This window comes from Poecilia latipinna, unplaced genomic scaffold (assembly GCF_001443285.1).
Source record: "Poecilia latipinna isolate Pla-1442-1.1 unplaced genomic scaffold, P_latipinna-1.0 Scaffold666, whole genome shotgun sequence".
Taxonomy (NCBI): domain Eukaryota; kingdom Metazoa; phylum Chordata; class Actinopteri; order Cyprinodontiformes; family Poeciliidae; genus Poecilia; species Poecilia latipinna.
In genome coordinates, this window is record NW_015113282.1 from 311,241 (window position 1) to 323,537 (window position 12,297).

General features: G+C 37.1%; 1 protein-coding gene across 3 annotated transcripts in view; it reads right to left on the reverse strand.

The window, feature by feature from the left end:
* Positions 1-1,079: 1,079 nt before the first annotated feature.
* Positions 1,080-12,297, reverse strand: part of LOC106954620 (nuclear factor of activated T-cells, cytoplasmic 2-like) — a 28,564-nt gene continuing 17,346 nt past the window's right edge. For all 3 annotated transcript variants that reach the window (XM_015044285.1, XM_015044283.1, XM_015044284.1), the window contains exon 10: positions 1,080-2,930. In XM_015044285.1, coding sequence (XP_014899771.1) covers positions 2,875-2,930 — 56 coding nt within the window. In that variant the 3' untranslated portion in view covers positions 1,080-2,874. The remainder of the gene's footprint in view (positions 2,931-12,297) is intronic.

Sequence of the window (12,297 nt, forward strand, 5' to 3'; positions counted from 1 at the left end):
TATATATATATATATGTATAAATAACTTCAAGTATGGAAAAGAGGGAGAGTATTTGTACATCCAAGATGTACAAATACTTTTTTTTTTATTTAGAGCTAGAAACCAAAGAAGAAAAATTCACACCAATTCAAGTTGAATGTGTTCATGAGGGCAGCATGACAGAAACAATGATAACAGCTTATTAGCATGTATAATTGTTATTTATTGCTTCTCTTAATAATACAAAAATACCATAAGAAGATTTTGAAGAGGCACGAAAAGTCATACTTCAACATAAACATCAACATAAAGACATCTACAAAAAAACAAACAAAAAAAAAACTGAAATAGTACAGCATTAATAATCCATCAGTTAGTAATAAAGGTTTCAATATTGTAAAATAATAAAAAACAAAAGAAACTATTATGGATGGATTGATGATAATTCAGAGAATTAAGAACATAGTCATAACTCAACTCTATTATAGATAAATGATATAAAAACAGCATATAGGTCCTATTTCAGACTCTGGAAACATTAATAAAAATGCATCTATTATTTACAGAAAAAGGGGGAACTATTTAATACAGATTACATTCATTAAAAGTCAAATACATTTGTGCTCCACTGGCTCAATGAGAAATGTTAAATATCAAATTTTAAATGTAATAATATTACATTCTACTGTGATAATCTTCAACATGGAACATATCAAAGACAATGTCTTCTATTTCACTTTGGAGTATTCATTGTACTGACATTTCCCATGTGACAGTAACATAACTCACACTTTTCTCCTCCTGTAACTCCGTAAAATATCATGTTCCAAAAAATAAAATATCATGAAAACAAACTGTTACTGTGCGACTGAGTCTTGCAGCACTACCCCCTTAACATGATGCTGTTGCTTACAGATAATGATAATAATGATACACACACTCTCTACATCTGAAAGCAGGAAGCTTTGCATAGGTAGCTTTTAGTACAACGATTATGACTGCAAAGAAAAGCAACAAATACACAGAGCAATATACACAGTTTTTTGTCTTTAGACTGTGGACAAAACCACAGAGATTACTGTGAAAAAAAAGAAAGATGTCCATTTTTATTTTATTTCACAAAGAAAATTACAAGACCGGAATAGAGCATGTGAATATCAAGGGCTGAAAAATGCCACAATCCAAATAAATAATAAATATAATCAGCTAAATGTATACATACATGTATAAATATAAAAAGTTATTAAATGTGTAAATAATTTAAATCAATATTAATTACAAGCAGAAAGCGTATAGAATTTGTTTTTATTCACTTGCTTTAGGTTTTATGTTGCCATAGAGGATGATTTTGCTATAGACAATATGATTGGTCTGCAGCTGAGTGTCTGTCCAGGTTATCCAATCAGATGATTTATTACAGGGAACCTCCGAGCTGAACTCATGATAGCTGAGTAATACGTGAAAATACAGATGCAATGACATGTTTTTGGCAGCATTACTTTTTTGTTTTTCACGGATTATTTGCATTAAATTTTTACAACAGGATGATACTAAAAGCAGCAGTAATATTCTTTTAGATCATTACGTTTTACATAATTTTCTACAAATACCAACATACTGCAGAAGAAAATGTATAATTGTTGTTTTTTTTTTTACAAAGTTTTTGTTTTTCTTTATTTTAAAACCTAAATAAGTAACTAAAAGGCGATTATTAAAAATTGACATATTTTTAGTTGTAGACATTTTTAGAGAATTATAATTTGTCTTTTTTCAAAAGGTCATTTTCAATGAGTTTATTTAGCAGAATTAAATAAAAAACGGCTGTCTGGGTTAATGTTGCAGACTTGTAATAGAGGACACACAAAAACATACTGAATTATTACATATAATTTTACCACAAATTGAAACCATTATTAATGCATTACATATTATTATTTAATGTAGTTATTACAATTTTATTTAAATGAATGAATACATTAATGTTTAAACATTATTTATTGGATTGTGGCACTGTTGGCTCTTGATATGTGCAGAGATATATGTAATATTGCATCATCACCAGTTACTGTAACAATTACTATTGCAAAACAAGCATAAAATATTCATTTACTCTGATGACTCAAATGATATAAGAAGCCATAACATCAACCACCCTGTTTGAAAACAGTGCATTACAGGCAGTGTCCCAATAGTTCATTTACAGATTATGTTTAAGGCTGTGTGCGTTTGTCTTCCAGCACAAAACTGCACTTAAAATGAGATGATGAGCATGAACGCTTTGGAAAAGCAACAGAAAGAAACTTACAGACAAACCTTGTGCAAGTAGGGCTGAAAAATATAACAAGCCGTAAGAGAACATTGATTTGTGCTTTGTTTTTGGTTTTGCAAGAACCTGTTAGACATTTTTGGTGAAACAGCTGCATGCTACAAACCAGATATTTGCTATTATAAGGCAAGAGGTGTGAGTTTATTGCCGGAACAGAGCGGATAAAGCTTTTTTTTATGGACGTGTTTAAGGAATTATTACCTTTATTCCACTCATTTCTCTTTTTAGATGGTTTCTGAGGTTATACTTGTGAAGATTTTCATCAAAATAAGGTGCATGTCCCTGTGTTTTCTCAGTAATCCCTCGTGGTGCTGGTGGCAGATGTTACTGGTAAAATGAGCTCCTCTGTTTACAAAGTGTTTATTGCAGCAAACCGTCCAAAGCAAACACAGCAACCAGGAGCTGAAGTTCCGGTCTCTATGTTTAAAGGAAAACAATGGCCAGAAGATGAGATGGCAGAGGGATGAGCGCCACCTTGCTGGAGAGTAGATGATTGCATTGATGAGTGTCTGTCTGTGGGTAGCACAGGAAGAGGAATAGGCCGTCGCTTCCTGTTTCGCTCTGTTGTCTATGTCTGACCTCTGGCCTGAACCCCCGTCAGATCCTTTCTGATGATTTCATTCACTGCAAAGCAAATAAAGACAGGAAACTGTTATCTTAGGTAATTGACTTCAAAACACGTCCCCTCGGACAACATCAAATGATTTCATTCTTGAAATATGCTGCCAGACAAGTAATCCAGTCTGACGGTTCAGTTCAGATGAAACAAAAGCTGCGTTTACGTGGAGGAACCTCTGGAGGCAACCAGCTGTTGCTCAGCCGATTACAAATGCATCAACACAAGAGTAAGGGGGTTGAAATGGAAAGTTTTATAGTGTCGCAGTTCTAAAAATAGGAGCACAACATGTGTGTGTGGGTGTGGGGGTGTGTTTGTGTGTGGGGGCGGGTTGATCTTGTATAGGGTACATGCCAAACAACTACATGTTTTTCTTGTTTAAGGGGGAATTTTATTTTTTTTTTTTTTGTGATGTTTTCTTGTTGGTAAAATTAACCCACGTCTTCCACAGAAGAAAGAGAACAGGAAAGGGGAACAACCTGCAACACACCGCTCTTCCTTCCTCAGATAGTTTGCCTGCTCAGGTGGTTCTGGACTGAGCAACAAAGAATGCCAACAATGCGTCACATGTCGCCCCGCGCCGTCTGCGTCCATCTCTGACGTTTCAAAGCCGTCTGTGTTTTCAGATATGTGAGACTGGTGCCAATGCTCCCAGTTTACTTCGGAAAACTCATTAGGTCAGATGAGTAATACAAGTATTTCAAAACGGGCCAAAAAGGCTTTTTGGCAGGAACTGGAGCCTTTATAAACGCATATCCTGGTTTTGTAACCATAGAGATGAGCAACATTTGCACACCGGCAGTTGAATTGTTAAAATGCAATTCCCATACCGTATATGTAATATTTGCAATAGGAAAAGATTACATATACATCTTCATCCTCATGTGTTCAAAGATATACGAGTTTATAAATTCACAACTTTAAAGATTACCAATGATAAGACACATAATTGCCATCTCCTGTAGGTGTTTAACATATAAACATACAGCATATTCAGTATAAACAGTTTGTGTAAGCTACCTATATTTTCCTGTACCCAGATTTTGGATTTATGTCATAACAATATATGTCCATGTCACTTAAGGAAACATGGAATATCTTAATTTTACATATTACATGAAGGTTTAATATGTAAACATCCATAAATATGCTGTTTTTCTCTTAATTGGCTCTGGTTGATAGTTCAAAAAATGTAATCAGATTTTTTTTTCCCTTCCATTTCAACAGCATGCAGCTTTTTGACTGGAATACAAATTCAATAAGGATTAAGGAAGTGATGCATAAAAAGGGATAAAGTGGTTTTTAAATCAATATTTGTCATTATTCTGGTACAAAATACAAACTAGCAAAAGTTCTGATCAAATAATCACTCCACTGAAATAGTTAAAATAACTGAAAACAATACATCTCAACAAAGATTCACTGCTGGTTTTACTTTGTTCCTTAAAGGACCAGATTATTTTGATCAACAAATGCCTCTCAAGATGCTCATAAGGACACGCTTGGGTTTGGTTTAATACAGCCCCCCAAAATAAATCAAATTAAAATCCAGTTTCACAAACTTTAACAACTGAAAAAAGTCTGTCTAACCAGTTACGACTGTCTGATGTAAATGTTTCTACAAAAGGAACAAACAGAAAACTGGAAGGCCAAGATTTTAATTTTATGCTCAAAAGCAAAGCCAGAAATGCCAACACTGACATTATTCTTACAACTTCCACTTCTTTTACAGGTTGTATAGTCAAAGCCTCATATGCAACAGAGAAACATAGATATTTCCCCATCTGATGTAAATTTTGGTTAAGTTAGAGATGAGTCATTTTGTTAAAATTCAAAGCGATAAGGATGCAACAGTGAGTCATTTCACTCACTGCTTTCATGTTTTTTTTTCAAGGCAGAGGAATTCAACTAGCTTGTGTATACACTCTATTTAAAGGCCTGATTTCCATATTGAAGAGGCAAAGAGTGAAACTATTAACACTCCTACAAATTAGGTATAATCTGTCACTGTGGCAGGAGAATGCTGTGAAGTTTGCACTTCATGAAACAAGTTTAATACGTCAACTCTGGGAAAGAAAATGCTGTTTCCAGTAGCTACACACCCCTACAGAGCCACTTATCCATATTTAAAAAATAAAATAAATCTAGGGTTAATTTCAGCTACAATCAACCCAACCATAACACAGATCATTGAAGAGTAAATGTCCGCCGTATAAAACTGTCAACAACTTTAAATTTCTAGTATTTTGTCCTTTATGCTACTAATGTTTCTCTTTCCCCATACTTTGTGCCAGTTGAACCATTCAACTTTTACAAAATTCAGCTCATTCAGTAGATGTGTCCTTTGCTATGTGGTATTTATAATTTACACTTTGAAAAATGTGTTTTGTTAAACCTCTTTCAAAATTAAAGTACATGATTTCAAATGGTCAAACTTTGTGGACTTTAAGGCTAACTACTTCATCCTAACGTTAGCTAGAAATTCCAATCAAACTCTAAACCAGTCACAACATCTTAACTTTTTTAAAACCACCATTTAATTGTTCTGAAGGTTTTGAGTGTCTTTTCCTGATTCCTCCAGTTATTTTATCTTTTACACTATATTTTGTACGGAAACTATCCAAACTCACTGTTTATTTGAAGAAACATTCACACTGTTCTCATTGGAACAGTAAGTTGTTTTTCCCGACATCAACACTTTGAGCAGCACGTACGCAAGATTGACCGACAGCGCTAAGACACTCCTCCTGGCTCTGATTGGCTGTTTCTGACTGGGAGCATTTCTGCGGTACATTTCTTCAGACAGCAATAGTAGCACAGAGATCAATCTTTTCAGATTATTGCTCACAGTTTTAACAAATGTGGAAAAAAGAAAAAAAAAACATATTTCTGTAAAAGTTACATACTGCAACTTCAAAGCACAAGTCTAAGTGGAGTCTGAAGTCTTTTAGACTTGGGATTGAAATGCTTTGAACAGTCCACGATCAGGTTGACTGTTCGCTTGACTTTAATATTAAAATATTTAATTTTCAAAACAAATGTTGCTCTAATTGCTTATAAGTATCCAATACAAGCCCAACTCCAAATATGAAGTAAAATATAACAACAAAAATCGTCTTTAAAAAAAAACTAATGAAGGCTCCATTCACCAGGTTAATATTAGTCTTACTGTCCTTCAGCATCTCCTTGGTTTGCTGATCTTTTGCAGATGGGAAACTGAACACAGAGCTCACTTTATAACACCAGCAGCATCTGAGAATCTCAGAGACTGCCGTGACAGCCAAACTGGGCGCTCTGCTGTCGTCACAACATCAGCATCCCTGTTTATTTTAGAGCAGGGCGGAATTCCCTGTGACACCCAATGCCTTAAAGGAACTTTCATCTCCGCAGCCGGGCCACAGGATTTTTTTCCTGAGTGTGAAGCGGGCCTTCGAGAAGCAACAGGACCACTGCAGACAGGCAGCACACAGTGGGGCTTTACTGGCCCTAATGAACAGTTGGCACGGAGCGACTATTTGAGGGAAGCCAGGGGGAATGCTGCTCTGTTCAATAGGCGAGTGTCTGGCTCCTGGGTTATGAACCAAATAGCTGCGCTGTTTACAAACCAAGGCTGGGTAGAGAGGGACGCCCTGGACAGAAGCCGACTCAGTTGCTGTCTACTGCCTGGCACAAGCTGGAGTGTGTGTGTGTGTGTGTATGCGCGCATGCGCGCGCGCGTGTGTGTGTGCGTGCAGGTTTTCAAGCTACATGCTGCGCTATTAGTATGTGTGGCAGATTCATAGGTCAAGTATGACTCGATCAATCTGAGAAAGCTTTATGAGGCAGTGTGAAGGTGGCCGAGCGCTGAAACTAAAGGAGAGGAAAGCAGAGATAAAAGACAATAAAACCACAAATCTGGTGTTGACATCTAAAGGGCAGAGTTTAGATCCAACACTGCTGCTGTGTGTTTATATTCCTTTAACCGTATGGTCTGTAAACAGATCTATTTAATCAAGATTGTAGCTTCACATGAATGCAAATGTGAAACACAGAAAACTTCTTTTACAAATTTACAGTTTTAATTTTCCTCAGATTTCCTTCAGAAACATCTAAAGCTAGAACAACATGTTACTCATTAATCGAGGAGATTGAATGTTTAGTACAGTATTCAGATCAGCTCTGATAAACTGTGCTTTTCTTTAGCTCTCAGCAGAAGCCACTTAATTTGATTCTTTATTTTTAAAAGATTTTCTATCAGAAATAAAACCTCATAAGGTGATCAACTGATATTCAACAACCTTTCTGTCTTGTTGAACACTTGTTGCAAACTGGCACCATATAAATAAACTAGACTGAATAATCTTAGCTATTAAAAGAGTTGCAGTATATTTAATTTCTTAATAGAAGAATGAAAATATTCTGTATCATCCCACAAGGCTAAGGTGTTGAAGAAGTGGGTGCATGCATATTCACACAAAAGGTAAAACATATATAAAAATAAAAGACTGTACTGTAAGGACACATTTACAAGATCAGAAAAATTATACTGTGCAGTTATTAAAAATACATATTCAGATTAGAAGTTTTGAGCAACTGAATAGGTTCATTTAGAGAAAGAAAAATGTGCATATATGTGCATATCATAGCAGACTATTTACAAGAAGAGGGACTTGCAAATAACAGCAGAGTTATAAGACTCATGGTTATAAAGCTTTACAGCTACTGGGAGGAAGGATCTGTGATAGCGGCAACTTTGTGCATCTAGGACGCAACAGTCCAACACTGAAGGAGTTCTGTAAAAGTGGAAAATGTAATTAATTTTATTGTTTTAATTGCTATATTCTTACTTCTTTAATTTGAGGTTATAATTCTGCAGCAAGATCAAAACCAAATGGAACAAAACTGGATGAAATGCAACAATTTTGCCATTTTCCTCCACAGGATTAACAGCTAGCTCAGCTGCAATACCAATAGCAAAGTTTTTGAAGAAAATAACTTCTCGCAGCAAGAAGAAAAGCTATGAAAACTAATTCACAGGATGCCTGAAACCCTGTGTGCACTGGTTGGTGAGATTGTCACCAATCTAAGTCCGGCTGCGATATGTAGCTGAGAAAACCGCCCAAATGGGACGGAAGTGAGGTGAGACTAATGTCGGCCCGCCGGACTGTTGCTGTGTGCTTTATCTTTCTGCCCTGATCTCCACTTTCTGGAACGATTTCACCTGCTCCACTGCCTCCCGGCTTTATTCCACACCCACTAAACATGTCACTCCCAGCCTTTGCAACCTGTCAATTATCACATTATTTTCTTGGCAATGACACACATCCTTGAATTAATAATGTGAAGGGAAGTCAGGCTTCTAAATGTTTTATTTTGGTGACCAATTGTAACAAATGCTGCTAACCATGTGGTCTGTTCTGAGAAGCAGCTGAAGGGATGGGAACCGGCGCGGGGGCTGCAGGTAAAACACCCTCTGAGTGGGAGACGTGGGGAGAAACTGGGGTTCAGAACAAAAAAACCGAACTTTTTAACACTTAAGAATCACAATCAGGCTCATAGAAGATGTGACAGTTTTTCAACCACAGTACTGTGACGATACCAGGATGTGGCATCTCTGCTTTCTTCTTTTTTCCCCTTTCTAAAATGACTCAAGGCTGTGACACTTGTCTTGATGAGCAATGTTGACAATTTCACTTTGGTGAAAACGTCTTTGATGGTTCTAGGATCAAACCTTGACACCTTCTGGCCAAACAGAAGGGGATTTTCCTCATTATTGTTTTTAATATCGGGAAGTCCCTCTTATCTTTCTCATTAAAGCAGCACTGACAGCACAGGTTGATGATAATCAACCTGTTAGAGAGATAAGGCGCAGCCATCCAGCTGCTACAGTTGTTGCATGAGATATTATATGCTGTCATGCTACTGCGGGGAAGATAAATACTTTCAGTAAATAGATTTCTAATGGGCATGAAATTCACACAAAATGAAACCAAATTAGTCAGCAAGTCAAGATACAAGTCACAAAGTGAAACACTTGAACAAAATAACAGAAAAGAGAGTCAAGAAAACAGATTAAATGAGTCTGCATGTAGGAAGTAGATCTAAACCATATTAGTAGAAATTGATACAAGACAAAAACATTTTGATGGCAGTGGCTACTGACCTAAGCATAAACGTCTTAATATTTCATTTGGGCAATAATATGGAAATCCAGAGCAACAATAATCATAGTCATAATCAGGTGCTTCTCTCCAGGTTTTTAGTAGAGAAGTGCAAAGATTAATCAAAAGAGTTGGTCAAGAGCAAAACAAAGTACATCATTTTAGCTCTACATGCCAACTGCGCAAGACTCCACTCCTGAAGAAAAGACATGTTAAAGCTTTTTTAAGGCTAGCAGCAGAACCCATGATAAACCCATGAAATACTGCATTTATAGGTTTGGTTAATCTTTTCTTCATCTTTTTCTTGTAAGAAAAATCCTTACAACCCCCCAAATCCAGCATACACGACAAGGGTCATGTCCAGGCCGGCGCGTCATGGCATGCGTCTGTGTTTTAGCACATTGTTCTGGCAGACTGGAAATGGAGAAATGTCCCGGGATTTGTTTTTTTTTTTTTCTTTTTACAAGACAATTATCCCAAATGGAGCCAAGGAAATTCTGGGCTGGGTTCAGAGCAAGAAAATATAGCAGCTGCAATGAACGGCCCAGACAATTGAATCTGATTATTTTGAATATGACTCAAAATCATTTTAAAAAATATATCAAACATGTTTCAGAAAGCTTGTTTAATAATTATTTCCCTGTGTCATACTTAATTACACAGCTTGATTTTTGTATGAGTGTATTGCTGTAATCGGTACCAATGTGACGTTGATGTGTTTAATATTTATTTCCCCTGATGAGTATGGCTGCCGTTTTAAGAAGTAGTTTTCCAGAGTTCTCCAGGACAGGTGTAAATGTTTTTTGAATTTAGTCAAACGGAAGGAATTGAGGCTTTGGAAAATTAGATGGAAGGATCAAAGGGGAGACCCAGTTTTACTGTTTCTCCAACTCCTTGTTAATTCACAGGCTCACAGTTCTGTTGCTGTTTACTGTGGAGGGAAGCCCTGCAAGCCCCATCCAAAAAACACAAATTCCACTGTTTCTTTTTTATTTTTAATACCGTTTCATTTTTTCCACTGAAACACACAAATACACACAGCTCCTTCCCTTTTCCTGCAAACCACCCTCCGCCCTCCCTGCTATCTTACAGGGAACGGCCTGGATTTTGAGAGGGCAGCAGCTGCAAGTAAGAATTTCTTGTGCCAGATTGGCAGAATCCTGTGGTCGGAAAAAAAGCAAATTCTCTGGTGGGCTCCCCCACAGGACAGAGGGGCGTAAGGCCAAGGAGAAATCCGGGCCAACTATAACAAACAGGGAGGCTTTCCCCAGTTCTCCCAGGCAGCACGTTCCACTGTTTGACAATGGTTGCCATGGAAGTTGTTTTTCACTTCATAACAGTGTCAACATGTCCAGGCGGTCAGCAGAGTGACACTTTTTTTCTCCCAATGGCTCAGTCGTTGGCTAGAAAAAAAAGAAAAGCTCATTTCCTGACCTGATGTGTGTTGGTGTCAGGTGAACCCGTGCAACCAGCAGAGTGATCAGAGGAGGATGGCAACCAAAAATGAAAAGTGTTATCCAAGTATATTTTAGCTCTTAGCATCCAGAAACATCAATATAAGCAGATGTTTGAATTATTTGTGGACAACAAAAAAACATAATTTTAAGGGGAACAAAAATGTTAGTTTCAAAAAGTAAACATCTAGAAAGTGTGACTGACTCAGCTTCCTGATTTAATAGATCATAGAAACAAAAAGTGTTTTGTATTATGTCAGTTGTATATATTTAGATACAAATGTTTTTGTTTTTTTACAAAACTGTAAAAATTTGTAAAGGATTGGGAGTTTTCAATTCTTGCCAAAAAATTTTACTTAGTCCAAGACCTTAATTTGATTTGATCCAAACCATTCCATAGCAGATCTGAATGGCTACTTCAGTTTTTTGCAGTCTTTAACTGGTTTTCTTCCTTGATTTCCTTTTGTATACTTCCATCATTCTTCCTCAACTAATTTGCCGCTGGCGTTTCCCCTCTTGCATCTTTCCAGAGCACCTCCTTCTGCTCATTTATGACAGAACCTACATGGCTTGTAGCAAACTGCAGAGAGGAGTTCTTTAAACTTCTTGTTTCTGAATACAACAATAACGCCACTTCTGTCAAGTTTTAGCTAAGATTTGTGCAGGTCCTCCTATGCAACCATGCAGAACATGCTTCAACAACCCTAAGCATCCTTTCCACGAGACTGTTTTGGAAAATTAGAGTGTCTTCAGTCAGATGCCCATTTACAATCAATGTAACACAGACTGCTACAGGAGATCCTTCCTGTCCCCAGCCATCAGCATCTACAACAACACTTTAACGGAAAATTAAGTTGCAACATGTAATTTCCCAATAAGACTAATAAAGTATCTTTGATGTTGAATTGAATGTCTAAAGCTTTAGATATGGTTTTATAATCCTACCCTGAACCATCTGCTGTGGTTTCTCATTTTGCCTGAGATTAATATGCGGTAGATGAAAAACGTAAATCCTATTAAGACACTTTCCATCTCAACTGACTGATAAAGTAGATGGGGTCCTGCTTTCCAGAGTTTGTCACTTTACTTTCAAAGATAATGAACCTTTAACACCAAAACAAGGAAAGGCTCCACCTTCTGCCTGCTGCTGGATGTGGCCAGACATTAATTCAGTCAGAGGGAAACAGGGTTGACAAGCGTAAGTATAAACATATGACTCAAACCCGCCATTATTTCCACTTTAGATGGATTGTTTTAACAGTTGTTTTTTTCTTGGCTTTGTTCAGAGGATACTATGGAGCACAGATTGGAGCGACAGATGGCGCAGATACTGTAAATATCCTTGAATTGTTCTTAAGAGAACTCATATCTCTGCTTCTGGTTCTTATCATCCATTTCTTTCACTGGCTTTGTCCGCCTGCATCATTTCACTTGAGCTACTCATTACAACCCTCACAGGGAGCAAAAGGCTGAACAATCAATCTAGAACAATATGCATCATAATCAAGATCAATAAAATGTTCAATAATTTCACTGAATTCTGATTCAGAGCTGCACAGCATTCTGGGGGATGTAGGCAGATTAAAGCCACTCAACCTCTCACAACCAGCTAAGCTAGGTGGGTGGCATCAACTCACTCACTCACTCTTTGGTTACCTAGCAACAACTTGTTGCGCAACTGGTGCAGCAGTAGTTTAAGGTTTTGCCACCACTTCTCATAACGGCTTAAAAATAAACAGCAACAGCATGGAAAACTGGATGAAACAGGAAAGGTCACTCCA